Source organism: Penicillium antarcticum, assembly GCF_028974205.1.
Source record: "Penicillium antarcticum strain IBT 31339 chromosome Unknown utg000001l_segment0_segment0, whole genome shotgun sequence".
NCBI lineage: Eukaryota > Fungi > Ascomycota > Eurotiomycetes > Eurotiales > Aspergillaceae > Penicillium > Penicillium antarcticum.
In genome coordinates this window covers 1,913,862-1,936,654 of record NW_026695299.1, presented here as the reverse complement: position 1 = coordinate 1,936,654, position 22,793 = coordinate 1,913,862, and the positions used below count along the sequence as shown (strand labels likewise).

Below are 22,793 nucleotides of genomic sequence, written 5' to 3'. Positions count from 1 at the left end.
ATGTGGACAAATGATGAAAATGTGGTGTAGACATACGAAGGCGGACAGGCCAAGTCAAGTCCGCTGTTATTTCCACCTTTCCACATTGGACGTCACTTCACTCAACACCATTTCGTGGCAACGCCCCTCATATTTGCCTGCACATTTAGGCCCTGCTATCCGATCGAGCCGTCGCTTTCCTCCAGGCTATCCCAGCCTGCGCAGTCGCAGTCGCAGTCGCAGTCGCACTCACCATCTCCGCATCCTATCCTACCTTCGTCACCCCCGCCACAATGCTATCCCTTGTCCTGACGGTGCTCTTTGTGCACATCGCAATCCACCTGGTCAATACGATCGGCGCGAGCACTATCGACAACCTTGTATGTTACCGATGAGCCCTCCGTAGGCGCTGCAATTTGCAGCTCCGCAGAACATCTACATCTGAACCCAACAGCTAACACCTATTCAACAGCTATGGCTCCTGTACCTTCGATTGCCTACGCCAACAGCCCGCAAAGCTCGCAGGCAGCAACAGCTCAAGCGCGAAGTCCTTGAACAAAAGCGCGACATGAACAGCGTCAGCTCGCAAGACCAGTTCGCGAAATGGGCGAAGCTGCGCAGACGCCATGACAAGACCATGGAGGAATATGAGGCGATAAGTACGTGTGCCACCATACTGGATACAAGACAACAATGACCACCTACGGGTGAATTGAACAGAGTACTAACAGACCTCTCCACAGACAAAGCCCTCAACTCCCAAAAAACCTCATTCGACTGGAGCGTCAAGATCGCGCGCTGGCTCAGCACAAACGGACTGAAAATCTTCCTGCAATTCTGGTACTCCAAGACCCCGGTCTTTGCCCTCCCTGAAGACTGGTTCCCATACTATGTTCAATGGATTGTGTCCTTCCCTCGTGCGCCGCTGGGCTCTGTGAGTATCCAGGTCTGGAGCAGTGTCTGTGCGGCTGCTATTGCGCTTGTGGCGGAGGTTGTTGGTGCTTTCATTGCGCAGGTGGTAGGCCGGAAGGAGCCTGTTCCTGTCGGTGCTGAGAGTAAGAAGGCGCAATGAGTTGGACATGGGCTTGGTTATGGTTATGGTGTATTATACGACGGGGAATGCCACGATAATATCATGAATATTGCATTGCATATTGCATTTAATCAATTTTTCGTTATATTTGGGTCAAGTTCGAGTTCATTGGTATTTTTTTTTCTCAATAGCTTCAATAGATTCAAATATATAACTGTTTAAATGTTCATCAGATAAGAAGATAATCGTTTATCGTCAATGACTCCTTTGGAGACTCTGTGCTTGACTCTATGATTGGTATATCATCACGCGAACATAAACCCATGGCAAAGACACAAGGTTAAAAGAACTGATAAAGAGTCCGGCCCCTTTGACAGGGCATCTGCAATGAGACAGAATCTCACGACCGCTTTGCCATAAGCTACAGACTCAAAAAGAACAAAATGGGAACTCCTCGCCTCAAGAATGAGCCCCATTGAGTTACCCTCCACCGACAACCTGACGGAAGCAGATGAAAAGGGCAATCGCATGACTATCCGAACATGACGAAAGGCAACCCAATACAAGGAACTAAATCCTTCCCCTCTCCAACACCAAACACACACCCCATTGTTTCCAGAGACATTGTTACATGTAACCGTCGGGTGGTGCGAAGTGCTGGGAGGGAATAGGGCAGTCAGCCGCTATCGAATTGCTTCTATGGCGGCGCGTTTCCGCAGTGCCTGGCTTGGAACTTTGGCGGAACCAAAGCGCAGGGTGTCCGGGGACTTTCTCCCAAAGCAAGAGATAAAAGGAGTAAATTCCTTTTGTGTGTGAGCTTTGAATGCGATTCTTTGAGCGAGGAGTTGGGAGGAGGAAGAGGACGAGTTTTCTTGGTGGGTTTTTATTCTGCGGTTGGTCAGGTGATGGCGCTAGCCTGGTTGGGACTAACCTCACAGAGAAGTAAAACAATTTCAGCTTTTTGAGATTGAGCTCGAGTTCTTCTCGGGTAATAATTGATTTCTTTGTTTGAGTACTTAGGATGGCACTTCCTTGATTCAGTGCTGTTATCACCCCGTTATCTACTTCCTGCCCAATTCCGTTACTGCAAAAAGTCTGAAAATAAGAATGCATTGAGAAAGGCTATATGAATGAATTACAAACAATTTTTACATGATCCCGTTTACGCCTTGGTCTTCTTGGTGACCTTCTTGACCTTCTTGGCCTTGGTAGCAGGTGACTTAGCAGCAGGTGACTCTGCAGCAACCTCCTTGGGGGCCTCCTCAGCCTTCTTGCCCTTCTTGGTCTTCTTAGGGGTATCTTCAGTGGGGACAGGAGCCTCAATAACCTTGGCAGGCTCCTCGACGGTCTTCTCAGCAGCCTCAGTCTCGGCCTCGGCACCCTCAACAGCCTTGGGGGCCTCCTGCACGGGGACCTCGTCAACGCTCTTCAACTGGGGGAGGTCAATCGCGTAACCGATAGCCTTGAGCTTATCAGCCTTGGCCTGTCTCTTCTTCTGCTCGGACTCGACACGCTTGATCCACTGGTCACGGGTCTTGCCCTTCTCAAGGCGCTTCTTCTCGATGCGGTTCCATGGGGTCACCTTGAAGCGACGGTTGGCGCCCTTCCAGATCTCGGGGTGGAGCTGCTCTTTGGGGACGAATTTGCACTTGACGATGTGGCCGTACATGAGGTAGTTGTCCATGGTGTCAGCGACGATCTTGGCGACGGTGGTCGAGGAGAATTCAATGAAGGCGTAGTGCTTGGAGCGGCCGGTGAGACGGTTGCGAGAAAGACGGAGACGGGTAATTTCACCAAATTGAGAGAAGTAGGCCTTCATCTGGTGCTCGTAGAAACCGTGAGGAATGCGTCTGAATATATGTCAGATATTGGTATAAATCAAAGATAAAGATGAAGGCTTACCCAATGTAGACAGTGCCAGGCTCCTCAGGAACACCGTTGGCCTTCTGCTGCTTGGCCAGCTTGCGCTGGGCCTTCTTGGAGTCTGGAATCTGGGGGATGGGCTGGCCTTCTTTGTAACCCTCATCACCGGACTCGCCCTCATCATCACTGCTCTCGAAGCCCTTAATCAGGGCGGCGGTCTGGTCATCATCGGCATCATCCTCAGCCTCGCTCTCCTCGGCGGCGGAGACCATTTCCTCATCCTCCTCTTCGGACTCGACGACGGGCTCGGACTTCTTGCTCTTGGGGGCGGCCTTCTTAGCAGCGGCCTTCTTGGGGGTAGGCGCGGCCTCGGTCTCTTCCTTCTTGGACTTCTTGTTGGCAGGCTTCTTCTCGGCCTTCTTGTCAGCCTTGGCGGGAGCAGGGGCTTCGACCTCCTCGTCGGTCAGGAAATCAGCAGCGCGCTTGCGAGGCTTGACCTCACGGGTAGGCTGGGTCTTGGTCTTAGGAGAGGCAGCGGCCTTGTCAGCCTTGGGCTTTGTAGACTCCTTCTTCTTGGAAATAGACTTGGGAACAATGTCCTTGGGGTTTTGGGCGGCCTTGGCCTCAACCTTCTTGGTTTTTTTGGCGGGCGAATCGGCGGCGACAGGCGCGGCTGTAACAGCGTTAGTAAGGTCAAAACAGATTCCAAGAGATAATTGGGTATTCACATACCCTTGCGCTTCTTTTCACTCTTATCAGGGGCCATTTTGATGTTGTGTTGTGTCGAATTGGAGACTGGACGCTTCTCGATCTTTTGCGGGAAACTTTTTTTTTTCTCTGATTTGCTTGGAAGGCGGTGAACCCGGCCTACCAAATCACATATCGGCGCGTAGTGTTTACCTGCTGCAACCCTTCTTACGCACAGGAATGGGCTGCGAAAATGGGGAAGAATAAGAAGGCCAAGCCACTGACACAGGAAGAGATCTGGGATGACTCTGCTCTACTTCAGTCCTGGGATGATGCTGTTGAGGAATACCAGGTTAGCGTCTTCTTCGTCATCACGTGATCCCATCTAACTTGATGGCAGCTCTATCACAGCATCCACGCCAAAGGTGAAAATGTTGAAGATGTGTTGAGAGAGGCAGAGGAGTCTGGCCTTGTTGTTGAGGATGAAATTATCGAGGAGGAAGTCGATGTCGATGTCGCGGAGACTGATGCTATTCCCGATAACGAGAACACGTCGATGAACATCGATGAGCCTGCCCAGGTATGGTGCCAGTCCAGAATCACGATTACATATGTATCACCTACTGATAGTTCAGTTTCAGCCTTCTCAGCCTTCGAATGGTCCCGGTCCTGAAGTTTCTACAACCGCTCCACCGATGCCTCATCCAGCCATGGCTAATGGTATGTTTTAAGCCCATGACGTGTTAATATCGGGCTAATTTAACATATAGTTCAAGATGAAGCGTTGAAAAACCTGATGATGTCCTGGTATTACGCTGGATACTATACAGGCGTCTACGAAGGCCAACAGAAAGCAACCCGTGAGAAAAGTTCATGAACAGCTTGGGCAGTGCTGCGACATTTTTTTCCGACAAAGTTCTCTTGGAAAGACTTATCATTATCATCAACACATAATCAGCGAATACCCAGACAAACTTGCCAGCTAACAATGGAAATAATCACTGCAAATTAATGCTAAAACACAACCATCATACCATTTGCCTACAGTATCATGAACATTCCACGAGATACATCCACTGTCAATAGCGTGAAACAAAATATGAAACGAAAATCAAACCACTTCAGCTAGTATCCACCATATATGACTTGATTCATCGGGGCATTGGAAACAGCAGAGACGCCGATTCTCTTATTTATCGAGTTTATCCAGACTGAACTGTTTAAAGACCACCTCCAGCACCACCGAGGAGACCACCAACGAGGGGAAGCTTGCCAAGAGCGTTGGGCACGGAGGTAGGGTGGTGGGTGTTGGTAGCAGTGGGAGTAACGAAGGTACCAGAGGACAACTTCTTGGTAGAGGTAGGCTTGTCCTCCGACTTGGACTCATCGGAGCTTGAGTCATCAATCGGTGGGGAGGCCTCCTTCTTCTGCTCCTTAGCGGGAGCTTCGTTGTCACTGTCGCTTTCTGCAGGAGCATGCTCAGTCTGATTCTCCTTGTCGTTGCTGTCTTTGTTATCAAGACCGTCCATAAGCTTGGTAGCGCTCTGCACAGAATTTGTTAGTTGATAATGTATTTACATTGTCGAGCCAATCATGATCGTACCTTCAATTGATCAAGAGTGCTTTCAAGAGTGAAACCGTGGCTAGGTGCCTGCTCATCGCGCTTGACGGGCATAGAAAGGGCCAATGCCGCTAGGACGCACAGAACAGTGAGGAGAGAGACGCTGAGACGGGCCATTTTGAACTTCGGGTATATTGAACGATTGAATTACGGGAAGAAATATGTATGTTCAGAAAGTGTGCCCAAGCGAGTGGAAGAGCAAATAGATGGTGAAAGAGTGATTTCAGCTGGTGGGTGGACGTGGACTGGAGGGAGAAACAAACCCTCTGGCCTGCGGGGAGTTATGTGGAATTTATATCTAGCCCCTCGGACAGGTTGAAGGGAATGAGAGGCCAAGGGGGCTCGGATGAATTTCCGAAGGGTCTCTTGCGAGGCGTGTAGCGCGTTATCTTGCGTCTTCGCGTTGTATCCAATCTATATCGGGAATAAACAAATATTTTGATACTGCATTGGTTCTATAGGCCCTCAAATCATGCTCAATGCTCGTATTGCGCCACAAAAGGCTCTGACTCGTCCACGCTCGGAGCTGGTATGGTTAAAACCTGCGACAATCTGAAAGAACCACCCGTTCAGTTAAGGATCGCCGGGATTTCAATCAAGGGATGGGTTGTTAAGAGAGAAGCGAGTCCAAGTAATCAGCTCTATGCTGCAACAACAACAAGGACTGTAAGCATTCCAATCTATCACACTTTGTGGAAAGTTGCATTGGAGACATATTCATGCGTCGTCGGGAGAAGGTATACATGGACGAACGGCAAGACTTGAGTCAATATCTATTGTCCATCTCATGGTTGTTCCTCGTGCTGCTAATCACAAGCAGGAACACAAGACCCGAGGGATGACCCAACTTGTGAATAGTACGCAGGGCTGTCGATCCCTGGCAGGGATACTAAGGTATCGTCACCTTGCACATTCCATAAACACGGAGCATTCTTCCGTGATTTCTCCGACATCAGGTGTTTCGAAGTAGCCGTTAAGCTGTTCGAAACAATTCATGAACTATGATTATTTACAGGAATGTATCTCCTTCTTTTTGACACGCACAGCCCCATCTGTAGGGAGCGGACGCAACACGAGGGAGGCTCCAGAAGAACATTTGTTCAACTGTGAGGTCTCAATTTTGGCATTTTTTTGACCTCGAATATCATAGGAATGACGAACAAGACTTCGAAAATGCCAACATGTGTCTACGGATCTAGCTAAGCTGTGAGTTAGTGGGGTACAAGGTAGGGCTGATCTCCTGTCTGTAGGAATGATCAACCGGGATTCGCAATGATTTGCTGAAAGTGTACAGGGCTGAAACCTAACATCAAACGTTTCAGTATTCCTGATAAACAATTCCATCCAAAGCGCCGAGGGTATCAAAGACAAAAGTCCGATCTGCGTGACAAATCGGCAAATTCCAATCAAAACAAGATTCCTGGACATGAGGATGTTGGCTCAAAAGCGAACCCGACTCCCTCTGGCTGAACGTCAGGGGGCGGGATTAGAACGAGCATTCTTCGGTCTGGGTCCCTAACTAAAATTTGTAGATGGAGTGAGAATATTCCATCGACAAGAGTGTGTTGGAGACCGTAATATGTTATGAAGTTGAAGAAGAGAAGATCTGAGGGAAGCGGTGCGCAAATTTTATTTGGCGGCTAGCGCGGGTTATGTCAGCTGTCGCACGTGACCATGTATGGGAAAAGAAGCTCGTTTTCTTTGATATTTGTCTTGAAATCGAGGTTATATATATTTTCCATGTGTAGGTAGCTTATCATAAAGCATTCTGGTTTCAATAGGTCAAGAACTGGCCAAAGTTTTATCGACCGTGGACATTCCATCACAATATTCCCATTATCTTAGACCTGGAAATTATCGTTCCATCGCAGATAGAATGACTTGGATCTATTTATTATGATATGAACTCATGCACTCAAGTCATTGGTGGTGTCAATTGAGATCTGGGATTTGATTGCGGCTTCATCTGCGTGCACGGAAATATATACTTCAGATAACAGTTTGAAAATTCAATACAATTTTTCGGGCTGTAAACATCCAAAGCATATTATAAACACTCCAATCTATATTCAACATATTAATATCGTAGCTGGAGCTATATTTGGCAGCTTCTCATATGTTTAGAAGAATTGTATCGAAGATAAATAGCTTCAATATACGGTAAGCACTAACTTGGTCCCTCGGTGTAGATTGGTTGTGCCCATCAAACCATGAAATGTGATTTTTATATCAAAATCCCAGTGGATAGAAAGTTAAACATGAAAATAAAGTTCCACGAAATGAATGGGCCCAATTTCCAGCTCAGGGGCAAATGTAGATCAAAAGCCCGAGGCAGAAAAACCTAAGTCCGCCTGCTCCGGCGAACGAGAAAAGCTTAAGCCCAAGCCGAACCATAAATGCATATATAAAGTCCGCCAAAAATGCACAAAAAACTACAAAGGGCTATATCTCAATTAATGATCTTCCTCTGCATCCTCTTCTTCATCCTATACCTCAACCGCCCACAAAGAACCCAAGAGAAAATTTTCGCATGGACCAAAATCCGCTACAAAACAACCTCAGCCATCATCCCTGAGCGAAGAGGCATCTGCCCAGGCCTAGCAGGAAGCACGAAACCAGCCTTGATAGTCGCGCGCACAGCAGCAGACGGCAATCCGTCCTGGCTGGAGAACCTGCGGGCAAAGTATCATGTATGCATATACAATGTCGACGCCCCTACCGACAAAGAAAGCAACTTACTCCAAGTCCCCGCAAACCGCGGCCATGAAGCAATGACCTACTTAACCTTCATCATCGACAACTACGATGATATCCCGTCTGCAGGCGCAGTCTTCGTCCACGGCTCCCGTTGGGCCTGGCACAATGACGCACCGGACTATGATAATGCCGCGCTGCTCGCGGCTTTGGATGTCCGACGCGCGCTCCAGCCAGCGGGGTATCACAATATGCGTTGTGACTGGAGTACCGGGACGTGTCCTTCGTCTGTCCCCGCACAGGGTAGTCTCGAGATGAGATTGCAGAGTGCCGTTGCGCCGTGGAGTCCGCGTGCTGCATCAGATATGGCGCTGCCGAAGGCGTTGGCTCATATCTTTGGTGGGGATTTTGATGAGGCGCTTTCATCTCGCATTGAGCAGCAGGTGCATTTGCATCTTGGGCGGAATGATGCCGTGCGCGCCCAGTGTTGTGCGCAGATTGTTGTATCGCGCGAGCGGGTGTGGCAGCATACTCTGGAGGAGTATGTTGCGCTTCGGCAGTGGTTGCTTGATGGGAGTGATGATGGGGTTGCGAGGCGGATGAGTGTTGATGAGAAGGCGGCGCCTGGGGATGATCTTATTGCTGGGCGGGTTTTGTCTTATTTGTGGCATATTTTGTTTGCGCCGTTTGAGGAGGATGGGGGCGTTGATTTGATGAAGCTTAATCGGTTTGCTTGTCCTTCTGCCGAGGAGTGTTATTGTCGCCTTTATGGGAGGTGTTCTTTGAAGTGTCGTGGTCCTGCCAGTTGTAGTGGGCAGTACCGCGTACCTCATAATTACAAGTTGCCGGCGGGTTGGGCAGAGACGCATTCATAGTGGCTTGGGTTGGGGTTCCGGGAGTTGTATATATATTGGATTGTATTGGATAGATTCGACAGTTATTGGGTTGCATATAAAAGAATTGGATATCATGTCATTTCAGAACTGGTGTTATGTGCAAATTGTAGCTCCAGCGACGCTATCAAATATCTAGAATCTGGCAAGAACCCGTTCCTCGGTATCTTGCGAAGCAGACAGGTTATACTCGGAGTTATAATTCTTGCTCACCACAGATTTGGCCTGCTCAGCTGTGAAGCCCTTGGCTTCCACAGCCGGGTTATATCCAAGACCATTGAGCTTGCCAACGACATCAGATGGCACAGCAGCAGCAACCTTGCCGTCGGCACGCTTGTACACAGTCACAACGACCGCACCACCAAGACCAAGGTTGTGCTGCAAAGCAGAGGAAGTACCGTCGATAAGACGGTTGTTGGCCCAACCACGCAGGTGCCAGACCAACTCAGCACACTGAGCGATACCAGTAGCTCCAAGCGGGTGACCCTTGGAGATAAGGCCACCGGACGGGTTAATAACCATCTTGCCGCCGTAAGTGATATCACCTTTACGGACCATCTCGTGAGCCTTACCAGGCTCACACAGCTCAAGAGCATCAATAGTAATCATCTCGTTGGCCGAGAAGCAGTCATGCAACTCACAGACCTTGATATCCTTAACATTGACACCAGCCTCGGCTACAGCAGTGCGACAAGCTTGGCGCGACATACCGAAGCCCATCAGGTCGATCGAGCTACGGTTGAAGACAGCGGCGGTATCAGTAGCGAGACTTTGACCCGCGATCTGAATCGCTTGCTCCTTGAGATGGGGGCGTGCGTCCAGGAACTCCTGCGAGACGACGACGGCGGCAGCACCACCGTCGGAGGTCGGGCAGCATTGCAGCTTTGTCAGGGGCTCGTGGATCATGGGTGCATTCATCACTTGCTCGAGGGAGTATTCGGTCTGGAATTGCGAGTAGGGGTTGCGCTTGGAGTGCTCGTGGTTAACGCGGGCGATTTCGGCGAAGTCTTCGTTCTTAGCTCCGTACCTTTCAACGCATTAGTCTTTTTTCCAGTATAATGTGATAGATAATGGAATCGCGGCCACTCACTTCTCCTTGTATTCGACACCGGCATTACCGAACATCTGCGCTGCGCCGGGCGCATTGGTCACACCGCGCGTCTCAGCCATCATCATTCCAAACAGACTCGTCGGGTTCTCACGGTCGTTGTACATCGACTGCAAGCTACCGGGGTTCATCTTCTCAAAGCCGACAACGAGAACACAGTCCGCAGCACCGTATGAAACCATCTGGCGAGCCATAGCGAGACCAGTAGACCCGGTCGAGCAGTTGTTGTTGACGTTATAAATAGGTATACTGGTCTGACCGAATTGATAAAAGACGCGCTGGCCGCAAGTGCTATCACCGTAGACGTAGCATGCAACACCCTGGTCGACATCGTCGTAGTTGATCTTGGCGTCGAGCATGGCCTTGATGCCGGCTTCGTAGCCCAGCTCGTGATAGTCGACCTTGCCGCGAGGCTTGATGAACTTGGTCATGCCTACGCCTAGGACATAGGCAGGGCTTGCTTGCTTTTTACCCATTTTGTAGTGTGATTTTGTTCAGGAGGATATGGGGGTGTTAGCTATCAAGGGGGCTTGACAGATGTATAAATAAGAGTTGGGGAAGTGTGAAATTGCGGGGAGAGACCGAGGTCCCGAGGACCCCGGCATTGGCATTGGCACAACTCTGCATAACTCAGTTCCACCCTGGGAATCTGGAGTTTGTTAAGTCGGCTTTTTGCTCTGAAGATCATGTTCCTGGATATAATAAACTGTAGCATGTGGATTCCCCCCGATCGCACTTTCTCACGTGAATAGCCTATACCCGGACTTAGCCTCATGCATGTGCTAGCTTTGCAGTCTGATTAAAAGCTAATTCAACATAAAGGTCTTGACATCCATAAATTTCACCAGACCCAAGTATGTTACATGGAATAGCAATTCACCACAAGTCTTCCTCGTGGAGAGCTTCGCCGGATTAGGTCTTGATCCTGCGTATGACATTTAGCCTTGGACAGAGTAGCTCAAGCTTACCATTACATGAGCGTTATATAGAACCAGTCATTTCTAAACCAGTGAAAGGCACTGGATATTACGAGAGATAAGATTTCCCTGTACGGAAACGGACTAGCCAAATAGCTTTGCGTGCAAGTGGATTAAGTAGATTGCCTCCCCGCATTCCAGTCACTCATAAGGCAATGGAGCAGGTGCCTAAGTTGTACACTGCCCAGTTATCTACTTAAGATGACATGCATTTGCCCTAGACTCAACATTGTACAACCTAGAACATTGTTCGCCAAGGATATGAAACCGGATCAAACGATCTGCAGCATTTCCCCAATCATAGCCGCTTTGCCTTGAATCTGAAAATTTTATCCCATCATTCCATGGGTATATATTTGTTGGGTGTAAATAGAGTCTGGTTCCAAATCCGCGTTTCTCCGGAGTACTGTCTTCCTTGCTCTAAGACTCTCCAGATCATGTCTTTGGCTTATGTTAGTTCTCCTGTGGCGTGCAGATATCCTACATCTGATGTTTGGCTTGCATATAGCGGGGTTAGTAGAGGTGGCGATACTCGTAGCACTCTTCCCAATGTTTCTGCGCTCTACCACTCGATAATTAATATAGCGACTCAGTGATTCTGAACCGAACTAGTAGAAAAAGCGTTGGAACATAGCGTGAACATATAGACCGTACGGAGTAGAAATTGTTCACGACGACGTCACCCGATTTGGCCCTAACCGTTTTGGGGAATTAAGCTCGGTCCACATGCCATTTTGCTCAACTTCACTTCTTCGCTCGCCTGGGCGATTGGTTTGTGCTTGTTATTCATTCGGTGGTATGTGAGCTTGATGTATAACTGTTCAGAGCTGAATGTCTGAGATGAATACTTTGAGACTGACACTTTACTTTTGCAGATCATCACTACCGGTCACAATTACCGCGGAAGTCGGAACCCACTACGATCACAGCTGTTTGGACCAGAGGACTTCGAAGTAAAGTGCTTCACCAGTCCTTCCTGTGCCGTCGCCCCGTCGAATCTGTCAACTCCAGCATCAGGCTCCATAGTCTACCGTCGCATCGTGCCCAACACAACCCGCAACAACAGCACCCGTGCCGCAAGTGTGGTGGCATAGTCTGTAGGACCTCCGAGCCAGAGTCGAAATACAACAGTGTTGGCGGATCATTTAAATGGACCATTGTGGGACGCCGAACGGTCTACTCTAGCTTGAGAGACCGGTTTGCGTTCCATTGGGTTCCCCAGCCTATCGGCAGAAGAGTCAGGCTCTCCGGGGTACTGGCCGTTGATTGCATCGTTACCCCTCGGCGTCGATGGACCACACAGAGAAATGACTATTGGCAAGCGCTCTGACGACGCACCATTCCCTTCGTCGTCACCACAAACAATCACCGCAAACATGCCTGGCTCCAATGCTTGGACCTTTGATGAGTCCACGCGCAACAGGCTCTTGAAGAAATACAAGACCCAGGTTTCTTCGGCGGCCTCAACCATCTGCGCCACCATATCACTGGTGAGTTCTTTTGCGCCAGCACCGGGTTGGTGATCCCTGTTGGGACCAATGCTAATTCGTCTGAACTCGTGGATAGATTCCCCTTGAAAATATCAAGACCCGAATGCAAACGTAAGACTCTCTCCGTCCTTGGAAATGAATGATCATACTAAGTGATGATATAGTCATGACTTTAAGAACGTTTTCCAATGTGCTCGCTACCTCTGGCGCAATGAGGGATATCGCGGCTATGTCGCTGGTGAGTTTCCGGTTTACAATGTAGTAATTTGGGGTTCTCTGACAGTCGCATAGGCGCTCTTCCTCCATTGGCAAGTGTCACGGCAGTGCGCGTCGTCAATTTCACCGTGTACCATTCATTCACGGGCAGGATCTCCGACCTAGTTGAGAACATAACTGGCTTCAATCCTGTTGAGGACTATAAGCGGCCTGGAAGTACCCCAAACATGCTTGGAGTGATGACTTTTGCCACTGCAGGCATGTTCTCGGGGTTATTCGCTTCTCCTCTTGCCTGTAAGTTCATTTCGGCCAAGTGAACGACCAAGATAGGCTAACACCAAAAAGGCCCCTTTGAACTAGCAAAGAATGTCGTCCAAACCTCCGTTTTGGTGTCCAACCGCGCAATGGCGGCTCCAGATGCCGCTCGAGACCATACGCTGCGTCACAAGCCTCGCCTGGGTACTATAGCAGCAATTCAGCAGATCGTTAAGCGCCATGGAGTTCGAGGACTGTATACCGGATTCCGTCTGCATGCGATGCGTGACACCATTGGCACCGGAATGTACTTCGCTATTTACGACACCGTGAAGCAAACTGCAGAAAGACAGCTGGGTTGGAACAAGAACGACCTGGGGTCAACAATGCTTGCCGGCGTGATTTGCAGCACTGTCCCCTGGGTTTGTGTATGTGATCAGAATTCCGCCTTGACAAAAGGTACTAACATGTGACCACCAGACATATCCTTTTGACACGCGCAAGACCCGCGCTCAAAGTGTCCTCCTCGGCAAGAGCCAGGAGATTGGCGAGGCTTCAAAAGCCATTGCCAAATCGAGTACCTACAAGGGAATCTCAATCATCATGCTCCGGACTGGGCTAAATAACATGATCCTGCTCAGTCTGATGGAGTATTTTAAGCGCCGCATCGACGAGCTGCCAAACTGAGCGCTCAAGTGAAGATATCGTGAGTCAGCCGGGCTAGGATTGCGCTGTCTGGAATGAGCCTCAGCCCAGGCAATGGAGGGGACGTCATGATCTCCTATCCACGTACATACATGGACGAGGTGGAATCTCATTAAGGCGCAAATATTTGAACAGCAAAACGAATCACAATTGAAATTCGATGTGTTGCCCTAGATCGTAAAACAAGTAAAGCACGATCGTTGCTCGGATAGATTTGAATTCTGCCTTAGGCCATCAACACGTCATCCCGTTGCCCGGTGGGGTCAAACTTCTCGTCAACAAACGAAGTCTTTCTTTCGCAACCCCGCCAACAGCGACAATGGCGTCGTGAGTACTCCAAGGCAGATAGCTACAAAGCACTTGATTTGGTTTCATCTGCTTACATTGTATACTAGCAACATCCTCCAGCTCCCGTTCCGTCGCTCACACGCCGTCTCGCTTTCCGATGCTATCACGCAGTACATATCTTCCAAATATGACCAGCGCCCTGATATGTTCGCGGAGGATCTTATGATAATTGATCGTCTAAGATCTGAAGCTGTCAACGTCCAGGAACCGCATTTCAGTGGTATCAGCCGATTAATCACATACGCAGCACAGCTGAAATGGCTAGGTGGAAAGTTCCCGATTGATGTGCGCGGTCCCTCGCGTGGTGGTTCTCTTTTTGGTTGAGCTTTGAGGTTGACGGGATTCTCTAGGTCGGGGTGGATTTCTCATGGTATCCGGCTTTTGGGTTCAATGCTGCGCGACCAGGCAAGTTCACGAGGATCTTCGGGGGAGGCGGATAGGTTTACTGACGAATAGCGAATAGTATCGCAGAATAACCTCCGCTTTGAATTGGCGAATGTCATGTTCAACCTCGCTGCTCTATATTCGCAACTTGCTTATGCAACCAACCGGACGACCGCCGATGGACTCAAGCAGGCTTGCAATTACCTGTGCTCTGCAGCTGGCGTATTGAACCATCTTCGAGTTGATATCATTCCCGACCTTCGCACATCGCCGCCGGAGGATATGGATGAGATGACTCTTCAAAGTTTAGAACAGCTTCTGCTAGGCCAGGGCCAGGAGTGCTTCTGGCAGAAGGCTGTCAAGGATGGACTCAAGGATAGCTCTATCGCGAAGTTAGCAGCCAAGGTGTCTGATTTCTACGGCGATGCCGGTGATCTTGCTGTTAAATCCAATGCCATCAGCACAGACTGGATCCACCATATGACTGCGAAGCATCATCACTTTGCGGCAGCGGCTCAGTTCCGCCAGTCGCTGGACTGTTTGGAGAAGCGCAAGTACGGAGAAGAGGTTGCCCGCTTGCGCGACAGCTTGATCTGTGTCAACGAAGGTCTGAAGGAGCAGCGGTGGATCAACCGGACTGTTCTTGGTGACCTAAACGGATTGAAGAGCCGTGTGGCAGAAGACCTCAAGCGTGCTGAGAAGGACAACGATATTATCTACATCAACCCTGTGCCACCGAAATCGGAGCTCAAGTCCATTGAACGCGCCAGCATGGTTCTTTCCAAGGCTCCCTCGCAAGTCACCGATGCGATTTCTATGCTCGGTGATAATGGGCCACTGGGACAGCCGCTGTTTTCTAAGTTGGTGCCATATGCAGTGCACATTGCTGCTAGCATTTACTCTGATCGCAGGGATCGCTTGGTCAACGATACGCTCATTGGGGAATTAGAATCTATGACCGATAAATTACGGGAGTGCGTACCCGCGAAGGCCTGAAAATTTCAAAATAACGTTCTGCTAATGATGGATCGACAGCTTGCTTTCATCCTTGAATTTGCCCGGCTCTCTACAGGCACTCGAGAAGCCACTGGGCCTCCCACCAACCCTTGTCTCCCACGCAGAAGAGATGCGCCAGCAAGATGGCCTAAACCGCTTACACCGCTCGATCGAAGATACAGCCAAGATCAAGGGAAATGATCAAGCAGTTTACAACGAGGGTGTTGATCTCCTCAAAGTGGAGAAGGCAGAGGATCTTGCAGCTCGCCAGAAGTATGGCACTGACCGGTGGACTCGTCCAACCTCAGAATCTGCAGCACCAAAGCTCTATAAGAGTTTGAATGAGATCAGCGGCTATTTCACATCTGCCCAAAGCAGCGACGATCTTGTACAGCGGAAGCTACAGGATTCACACTCGGTCTTCCTCGTACTCACTGGCACCAACAGGGATTTAGAATCATACGTGCCTAGTAGCAGACGAGCTGCTATCCCGCCCCATGTTGAGCGCGAGTCAAATCGTCTACGGGGCTGTTTGAGTGAAATCAGTCGTATGGAGAACCGGAGGAAGCGGCGTATCCAAACCCTCAAGGATAAGGCACGAGCCGATGATATTCGTATGTATTTTTGCTGCTTTCATGGCGAATTCCCACTAATGAGGTTCTAGACCCTGCATTGCTGAGACAGACTGCACGCCTCGAACGCGAGTTCCCTATGCAGGCTATCCAGGCCAGCCAGTTTGAGGACTTGTTTGAAGAGCAACTCAAGCACTTTGACTCGGACCGCGATATGCTCGTACAGGAGCGCAGAGATCAGGACAGCCTCTCTGACCAGGTTCGGGAAGCCAATCGTGCATTCACCGGTGCTCATATGGGCGACGCCTCAACCAAAGAGCGCGAGATTGCTCTTCAAGATCTGGAAAATGGCTACTTGAAGTACAAGGAAGTTATCTCCAACCTCGATGTCGGACGCAAGTTCTATAATGATCTTGCTAAGATTGTTGCTCGCTTCCGTGACGACGGGAAAGCCTTCGTCCACCAGCGCCGCATGGAGGCGAGTCAGATGGAAACGTATGTCCTCATTCATTCACAATTCCTCATACCATTTCTGGATACTGACTACCGCAATAGCGACATTTCCAATGCCCACGCAATGTCTTCCCTACACATCTCCCAACCCCATCTCCGCCAACAACCACAACAACCCGCACCATCTACTTATACAGCTGCTCACCCGTCACAGCCACCATCTCAACATCCAACACCTGTTCACACCGCACGACCAGTTGACCCCACTCCCCCCCTAACAGCACCTCAGCCAGTCCGCGCACCCGTTGCTCCCCCTCCGGTTCCCACACCTGGAATGCCAGGCATGTGGTCACCTGAGATGGGAATTAGGTTCGGCTCTGCTGCTATACCCCCCGGAGCGAACCCGGACCCGGCACCTGTTTCTACACCGGCTCAGGCCGTTCCAAAGCCTCGTGGTCCTCAACCCGGGACTTGGGACCCCAGTCAGGGAATGCGCTTTTCCTGAGTGTACGTCATGGGAATAGACAGATGTTTGTTAAGACTTGTAGATCGTCTTTGATATGCACATACTTGGAGTTTCGCCGAATACACGCGGGCTTTATTCTCTGCTTCTTGATACACGGGTAGCAAGATTCGCTATTCTGCACCTATGATTGCGGTTAAATATTAAATTGCTTGTCACCACACTTCATACTTGGGGTTTGCCGTCTCTGATTGAGATATTAAAAGCCAAAATTGCATTCATTTACCGGGGACATAACCCGTTATTATCATTATATCCAAAAATATCATAGTATGTCACGTGTACAGAGAGATCCAGTGTAGAACATCGCACCTGTAACCTTTGACAGTGATGTAGTCCCCAAACGTATGTATAGTCACAAAATTATCATTCCGCAGAGATGCCACAGCTTCGAATATGAAGCATGGACTGCGGTTCATTGCCGTGAGGCAGAGTCGGTTGCCATTGCCTCATGGTCCATGATAGCGTCAGACATGAAAATTTGCAAGCCTGCAAGCTTCACTCATCTTCAGCATATGAAGTTCACTAGAAAAGCAATCTCAAGCCTAGCGAGAAGCCCCATTCAACTTCCCAGAAACAACGTCTCCATTACCAATCAAAGCAACATGACCGTTGACCTCTTCCAAGATCTGCTTCTCAGCCTCCGCCTCAATCTCCGACTCATCAGGCTCAGACCGATCATCCTTCTTATCACCAGTGACAAGGAACCGGAGAGCGCTGCGCAAAAGACAATACAGCCAGAAGAGATTGAGACACTGGAGAGAAGCCAGCAGTCCAAAAGTGATGATGTTCGAAATCCAGCACTTGTATTGCTGAGTCTCCCAGTCGAGTTCGTAAGGTCCAACAGTCTGGAACTCATTTAGGAGGGAGTATAGAATACGGAGATTCAATACGTGGCGTAGATAGACCCAGGCACCGATTGATGTTGCAAAGAAGGGGATCATGTAATCTGGTGCGATGTAGTGGAGGGACTTGGACAGCTTTACAAAAGATCAGTATATATCCCAACAAAGACAAGTAAGCCTGGCATAAAAGACCAGAATTGGGCGTGAGCTTACAGCAAGAAAGAAATCACTGATATCGTGAGTAAGGTAAACCCCGATACCCAAGTATGTGAAATGGAACCGATAACTTAACCCAATAAGCACAAGCGTCACAATATGATGCATGACAAGCTCATAATAATCTTTCCTGGGCTTCTCCAACCCAAGCAACATAACAAGTGCCTGCTGCGCCCAGTACGCCGCCTCAAAAAGATAATAAAACTTGAACGAGGCTTCATGCGTCCGATGCGGGAAACCCTCATACATTCCTTGCGTGTTGAAATACCACACTGGCGTCTGGCGCATCACATACAATCCCGCTGGACCCAGGATGCCAAAGTAAATCACTGTGTACGCCTGTTCCATGAATCGGGCTTGCTTGCCGTTGGTTTTGATGTACTTGCGTGCTAGTGGGCGGAGGAGTTCTTGCATTACGAACTCGCGGGTGAATGATAGCACAATCGTGTAGAAGAGGACGAAGGCTAGATCCCATGGTCCCTTGCCATATTGGGGTTTGGCATTTTGGGATGACACATTTGAGGGCTCTTTGTAGGAAAGGAATATAAAGTGGTGCAGGATGTTGGACTCGGTCGGGTTGACCGCGTATAGTGATGAGATTGATAGCAGTAGGGCTAGCGGTGTGGCCCATGTGTTTTTTGTTGCAAAGCGCTTACAGCGTTGAAGGGCTGTGCGGCTCTTGTGTTGTTTGGGTGGTTTGTTCACCGTATTGCTGAGTTGCTTTTCATTTTCATTGATTGAAGATAGTGATGGCTTTGATTGGGTGATGTTCCTACGTTGGTATGTGCCATTTTGCTTGGACTGGTGGGGGATTGAGATCGCCATTATACCAGACCGTCAAACAGGTGGAAGGGGGAAGAAAACGTCTACAACAAAGCGAGCTTATACGAGGTCGCCCCTTTCCAATCAGATCCTAGACTGTCGTGTGTTTCACCTTGCCTTTTTGGGTTAGAGTGAGATCGGGGTCCGGGATCCCGGATCCGATATCTTTTGCCCTAAATCTTTGGTCTATGGAGATGATTGCAGATGTTGTTAAGACATGTATGCCTATTTAGACTGTTCTTCTCATAGAAGATTCATCACTCTTAGAGTCTGCTCCCTCCCTCTCTATCCGATATTTCACGGTGCAGCTTTGTGAAATCGTTGGTAAGGGATCATGCATAATCTTCCTAGGTTTCCACGTACTAGAAAGGTCTAGTGATCTGCTCTTGTAATGATCAAGCTACTCTTTGCTATTTGATTTCATAGCCTTATCGATTCATACAAAGAAATCACTCGGTGACTCGCCCAGGTTTCACACTCATTGCCAACAAAGTGCTTAGGGCATGCCGAGATAGCGATAGACTCCATGAAGTTTACCCAAAGGCGAGCGATGCAAATTGACTGTTGGTCCAAGCAAGACGCTGACATTCTTCGCGTGACAATATTTTCCAATGACATTTCCCATTTGAAGGGCTAAATTGGGGTTGAACGTTGATCCGACGCATGCTGCACAAGGAAACCTGTCGCTTTGGTCGATGCATGGATATACTCTCCGCGAACACCATTGAGACCATCGCTATACTATGCACATTATTAACGGCCTGCCTTGCATAATTATTCCCAACAAAAACAAAAACCTACCTTTGTCGGTTTGATGCCATGCTGTGGTAGAGCAGTAGTGCGCCAAAAAGACTCACCTGCCAATAGGGGAACCTTTTGCTCCAACGAAAGCGAGGCGATTAGGAATTCGACAGACATAGTCTTTCGACATAACATTATACCGAACAAGAATGAGGAGAGTGCATTTTGCTTCGTTTCAATTGGCCACTTGTCCACGCCAGCTGGAGATGCATGTCCGCCGGAATATCCGACTGTCCACTGTCCACTTCCTTTGTGGGGCCGGCAATCGTACACCCTGGGCTTTTCCCCGGATTTTTCTGCTAACTAGATCATCAATCCATTTAAGATGGCCTCTTGTCCATTGTGACAAGTGCTAGCGCTGTCCACTTGTTCAGCAAATTAGTCGCTATCCACCATGACGGGAGAATATGTCAAGTCGTGCTCTTCTCACATCGAGTGGGAGGAGCCTCGGTTCCTGCAAGCTGATCAGGAGATGAGTTTGATTAGTGCTATCAAGACACATTGGAGAGCATTGTTGATATGTAAGATCTGATATTTCCATTATGTTTTATACTTGAATAACAACATGATCAGGTAGTATCTCCTTCAGCGCTGGTGCGATGTTCGGCTACGATACCATTGTGAATGGCGCTTCGATATCCATGCCGGCGTTTATGATGTATTTTGGCGAGAAAGATGCAACCGGATTATATCTTCCATCGTTATGGACGGCATTGTGGACTTCCATGTCCGCCCTTGCTCAGGCCCTTTCAGCTACTGGCACTGGATTCCTTGCTGATCGCATTGGCCGTAAATGGTCTGGTGTCATTGCCGGTGTCATTGCGTTGATCGGTGCATCGGTACAGTACACTGCTCGCACAAGAAGTGCGCTACTTGGTGGCAAGATTGTTGGAGGGCTGGGCATTGGAATGGCTATGTCTGCTGGTATGACCTATGCCTCCGAAGTCGTCCCTCCCATGCTTGTTCCTGCTGTTCAGCAAGCGTTGGTGGTATTCATTCTCATCATGCAAGCATTGGCCATGGGAATCATTCGAATCTTTGTTACCGACATGTCTGAACAGGCGTTCCGTACGGTGTTCGCTATTCAATGGGGAGTCGGTGGACTTGTCGCGATTGTGTTTGCTGTTGCACCGGAGTACGTATATCGTACTCTAAGTTGGTCGTTCATCAATAACTATCTATAGATCTCCCGTCTACTGCATTATCAACAAACGCGAAGTGAGTGCAAAGAAGCTATTCAAATGGCTCTACCGTGACGATGCCGATCGCGAGGAGCGCTACAACCATCTAGTGAAGACCATTCAGGAAGAAAACTCGCAACGCGAGGCAAATCAATCAAGCTACATTGAATGCTTCCAAGGAGTGAACTTCAAAAGGACCATTACCATGATGTTCCTCTTCGGTCTTGTCAATCTAGGTGGTGGTCCCTTCCTTTCGCAATCAATTTACTTCCTCATCTCCGTCGGCCTACCCGCAGTTCACGTTTTCGATATCTCGATCGGTGGATTCGGGCTGGCCATTGTTCTCATCATCGCCAGTGGTATCGCATTGAAGAATGTGCGACGCAGGAACATCCTGCTCTGGGGATGCATTATCAATTTCCTCTTCAATCTGATTGTTGGGGCACTTTACTGGGCTCATGGTACTGGTCCGAAGTGGGCTATTGCAATCTTCATGTACGGACACCTATCCAACTCTGGTGGAGACTACTCGCTAATGTGAAAACAGGAATGTTCTCATCTCCTTGCAGGCTAGTCTAATGCAAGCCCCAGGTTGGTCAATCGCAGCCGAAATCTCCAGTTACAGACTGCGTGCCAAGTCCATGTCTCTTGGAATGATGTCTCAGACATTCACTACTTGGCTCGTTACCTTTGTGGTACCGTACATGTACAATATCGACTCTGGCAACCTGGGTGCGCGGACTGGGTTGGTCTTCGCTGGTGCTTCGGTGTTGCTTATCTGGGGTGCATGGGCTATTGTACCTGATACCACTGGGCTCTCTACGGAAGACATCGATAACCTTTATGAGGCGAAGGTCCCGGCTAGAAAGTTTACTAGTCATAAAAAGGCTGCCACGTCAGCTGGTGGGCCTGTCTGAACATGAATCGGCTACATGTATTTTTCGCTTGTTATGATAATCGTTGGAAGAGACTAATATTCATGAAGCACGGGCACCAAATTCAGCTCGCTTAGTATAAATTTACATTAGACTGCTTCCTTGTAACTCTGAAGCAGTAGAAGAAAGATCAGAGTTACTCATGACCTTAAACCTTCACGCGTCGTAGATGCCCTTCCCCGATGACACAAAAGCAACGCCAAATTAAGCGACGCATTCCAAGGTGTCATCTTGCTAATTATATCAGCAGCAGCAAACAAAATCAAGTTCGTCTTAGAAGTATTCTGCTTCTGACCCCCTCGCCCCTGTTGATCCCTCGCCCAATCCAAGGCCTCCTTCACAACGGCAAAAAATCCATCCCATGCCTCGAATGCTTCGATCTTATCTCTCAAGAGCCGAATCTGTATCAGGTCTGCACAACTAACGAGCGTCCAAACGAAAACCTCACTGAGGAAGCAGGTTATTATCTCAGCAGGCTCTGTCATCCGGGACTTCGAATTGGGCTGAACGCGCAGATCGCGGATGACTTCCAGACAATGTGTGAGTATTAATCCGACATCGTCGGGGTGATTTGTGAAAACTTTATGCATCATTTCTATTGCCGGGGTGATTTCCGCTGCCCCCGATTTTCCGAGTGCGTTTTGGAGATCCACAATTGGGACGTGGAGAGTTAGTCGGCCGAGACGACGGTAGACTTGTGAACTAGAGTGGAAATGTCGCGAGGTTTCGTATACCGCTACATCTGGGGCAGGGACTGATGCGTAGGCTTGTTCCCAGGCAACTAGCATTTCTAGGAGATGATTAGATGTGGCTTTCAAAGTAATATCAATGAACTCACTTGAGATCAGTTCCTTGCGCTCTGCGAGAGATCTACAGACATCTTGTTCTGGAAGCGATAGAGTAGAATCTGGATAACGACTTGATAAGCATCTTGTCATCAAGTATGCATAATGAGTTTGAACCTCGGGCTCGAGGGTAGCCGTGAAACCGCTATTTGTTGGAGTAGTTGGTTCCTTTGTCCCCGGTACTTGCCATATCTCTGTATCGAGATTTACTTTGGATACTATTGAGATAATCTGTGATATCTCAAAGCATTGTACCAGGATGGTAGTAAGAATGAGATGTCGGGTCCAGGAATTGAGACTTGTTGATGAGGAAAAAGATGATTGGCAAAGGATTGCATCAGATGAAAAGTT

At 48.9% G+C, this 22,793-nt stretch overlaps 11 protein-coding genes across 11 annotated transcripts; 7 read left to right on the top strand and 4 right to left on the bottom strand.

The window, feature by feature from the left end:
* Positions 1 to 272: 272 nt before the first annotated feature.
* On the top strand, positions 273 to 1,051 carry N7508_000715 (guided entry of tail-anchored proteins factor 1; the record flags this gene model as incomplete). Its single annotated transcript, XM_058458800.1, has 3 exons — positions 273 to 359; positions 452 to 638; positions 723 to 1,051. The coding sequence occupies 3 exons, from the start codon at positions 273 to 275 to the stop codon at positions 1,049 to 1,051; spliced, it is 603 nt and encodes a 200-aa protein (XP_058325022.1).
* Positions 1,052 to 2,174: 1,123 nt separating this feature from the next.
* On the bottom strand, positions 2,175 to 3,641 carry N7508_000714 (RNA-binding protein; the record flags this gene model as incomplete). Its single annotated transcript, XM_058458799.1, has 3 exons — positions 2,175 to 2,862; positions 2,915 to 3,548; positions 3,608 to 3,641. The coding sequence occupies 3 exons, from the start codon at positions 3,639 to 3,641 to the stop codon at positions 2,175 to 2,177; spliced, it is 1,356 nt and encodes a 451-aa protein (XP_058325021.1).
* A 174-nt stretch (positions 3,642 to 3,815) lies between these two features.
* On the top strand, positions 3,816 to 4,439 carry N7508_000713 (uncharacterized protein; the record flags this gene model as incomplete). Its single annotated transcript, XM_058458798.1, has 4 exons — positions 3,816 to 3,914; positions 3,963 to 4,142; positions 4,213 to 4,282; positions 4,333 to 4,439. 4 exons carry the CDS (start codon positions 3,816 to 3,818, stop codon positions 4,437 to 4,439), a joined length of 456 nt encoding a protein of 151 aa, XP_058325020.1.
* Positions 4,440 to 4,782: 343 nt separating this feature from the next.
* Positions 4,783 to 5,300, bottom strand: N7508_000712 (uncharacterized protein; the record flags this gene model as incomplete). Its single annotated transcript, XM_058458797.1, has 2 exons — positions 4,783 to 5,106; positions 5,166 to 5,300. 2 exons carry the CDS (start codon positions 5,298 to 5,300, stop codon positions 4,783 to 4,785), a joined length of 459 nt encoding a protein of 152 aa, XP_058325019.1.
* Positions 5,301 to 7,603: 2,303 nt separating this feature from the next.
* N7508_000711 (DUF3431 domain-containing protein) lies at positions 7,604 to 8,752 on the top strand (the record flags this gene model as incomplete). Its single annotated transcript, XM_058458796.1, has 1 exon — positions 7,604 to 8,752. The coding sequence occupies one exon, from the start codon at positions 7,604 to 7,606 to the stop codon at positions 8,750 to 8,752; it is 1,149 nt and encodes a 382-aa protein (XP_058325018.1).
* A 153-nt stretch (positions 8,753 to 8,905) lies between these two features.
* N7508_000710 (putative sterol carrier protein) lies at positions 8,906 to 10,354 on the bottom strand (the record flags this gene model as incomplete). Its single annotated transcript, XM_058458795.1, has 2 exons — positions 8,906 to 9,797; positions 9,861 to 10,354. The coding sequence occupies 2 exons, from the start codon at positions 10,352 to 10,354 to the stop codon at positions 8,906 to 8,908; spliced, it is 1,386 nt and encodes a 461-aa protein (XP_058325017.1).
* Positions 10,355 to 11,581: 1,227 nt separating this feature from the next.
* Positions 11,582 to 11,949, top strand: N7508_000709 (uncharacterized protein; the record flags this gene model as incomplete). The annotated part of the gene is made up of 2 exons (XM_058458794.1): positions 11,582 to 11,626; positions 11,731 to 11,949. The coding sequence occupies 2 exons, from the start codon at positions 11,582 to 11,584 to the stop codon at positions 11,947 to 11,949; spliced, it is 264 nt and encodes an 87-aa protein (XP_058325016.1).
* Positions 11,950 to 12,162: 213 nt separating this feature from the next.
* On the top strand, positions 12,163 to 13,503 carry N7508_000708 (putative mitochondrial carrier protein; the record flags this gene model as incomplete). Its single annotated transcript, XM_058458793.1, has 6 exons — positions 12,163 to 12,345; positions 12,422 to 12,456; positions 12,510 to 12,583; positions 12,637 to 12,855; positions 12,907 to 13,244; positions 13,297 to 13,503. The coding sequence occupies 6 exons, from the start codon at positions 12,163 to 12,165 to the stop codon at positions 13,501 to 13,503; spliced, it is 1,056 nt and encodes a 351-aa protein (XP_058325015.1).
* A 337-nt stretch (positions 13,504 to 13,840) lies between these two features.
* N7508_000707 (putative pH signal transduction protein PalA) lies at positions 13,841 to 16,779 on the top strand (the record flags this gene model as incomplete). Its single annotated transcript, XM_058458792.1, has 7 exons — positions 13,841 to 13,848; positions 13,917 to 14,154; positions 14,220 to 14,274; positions 14,333 to 15,227; positions 15,289 to 15,863; positions 15,914 to 16,316; positions 16,377 to 16,779. The coding sequence occupies 7 exons, from the start codon at positions 13,841 to 13,843 to the stop codon at positions 16,777 to 16,779; spliced, it is 2,577 nt and encodes an 858-aa protein (XP_058325014.1).
* Positions 16,780 to 17,342: 563 nt separating this feature from the next.
* N7508_000706 (uncharacterized protein) lies at positions 17,343 to 18,683 on the bottom strand (the record flags this gene model as incomplete). Its single annotated transcript, XM_058458791.1, has 2 exons — positions 17,343 to 17,777; positions 17,856 to 18,683. The coding sequence occupies 2 exons, from the start codon at positions 18,681 to 18,683 to the stop codon at positions 17,343 to 17,345; spliced, it is 1,263 nt and encodes a 420-aa protein (XP_058325013.1).
* A 1,192-nt stretch (positions 18,684 to 19,875) lies between these two features.
* N7508_000705 (uncharacterized protein) lies at positions 19,876 to 21,579 on the top strand (the record flags this gene model as incomplete). The annotated part of the gene is made up of 4 exons (XM_058458790.1): positions 19,876 to 20,002; positions 20,055 to 20,616; positions 20,666 to 21,157; positions 21,210 to 21,579. The coding sequence occupies 4 exons, from the start codon at positions 19,876 to 19,878 to the stop codon at positions 21,577 to 21,579; spliced, it is 1,551 nt and encodes a 516-aa protein (XP_058325012.1).
* Between the last annotated feature and the right edge of the window lie 1,214 nt (positions 21,580 to 22,793).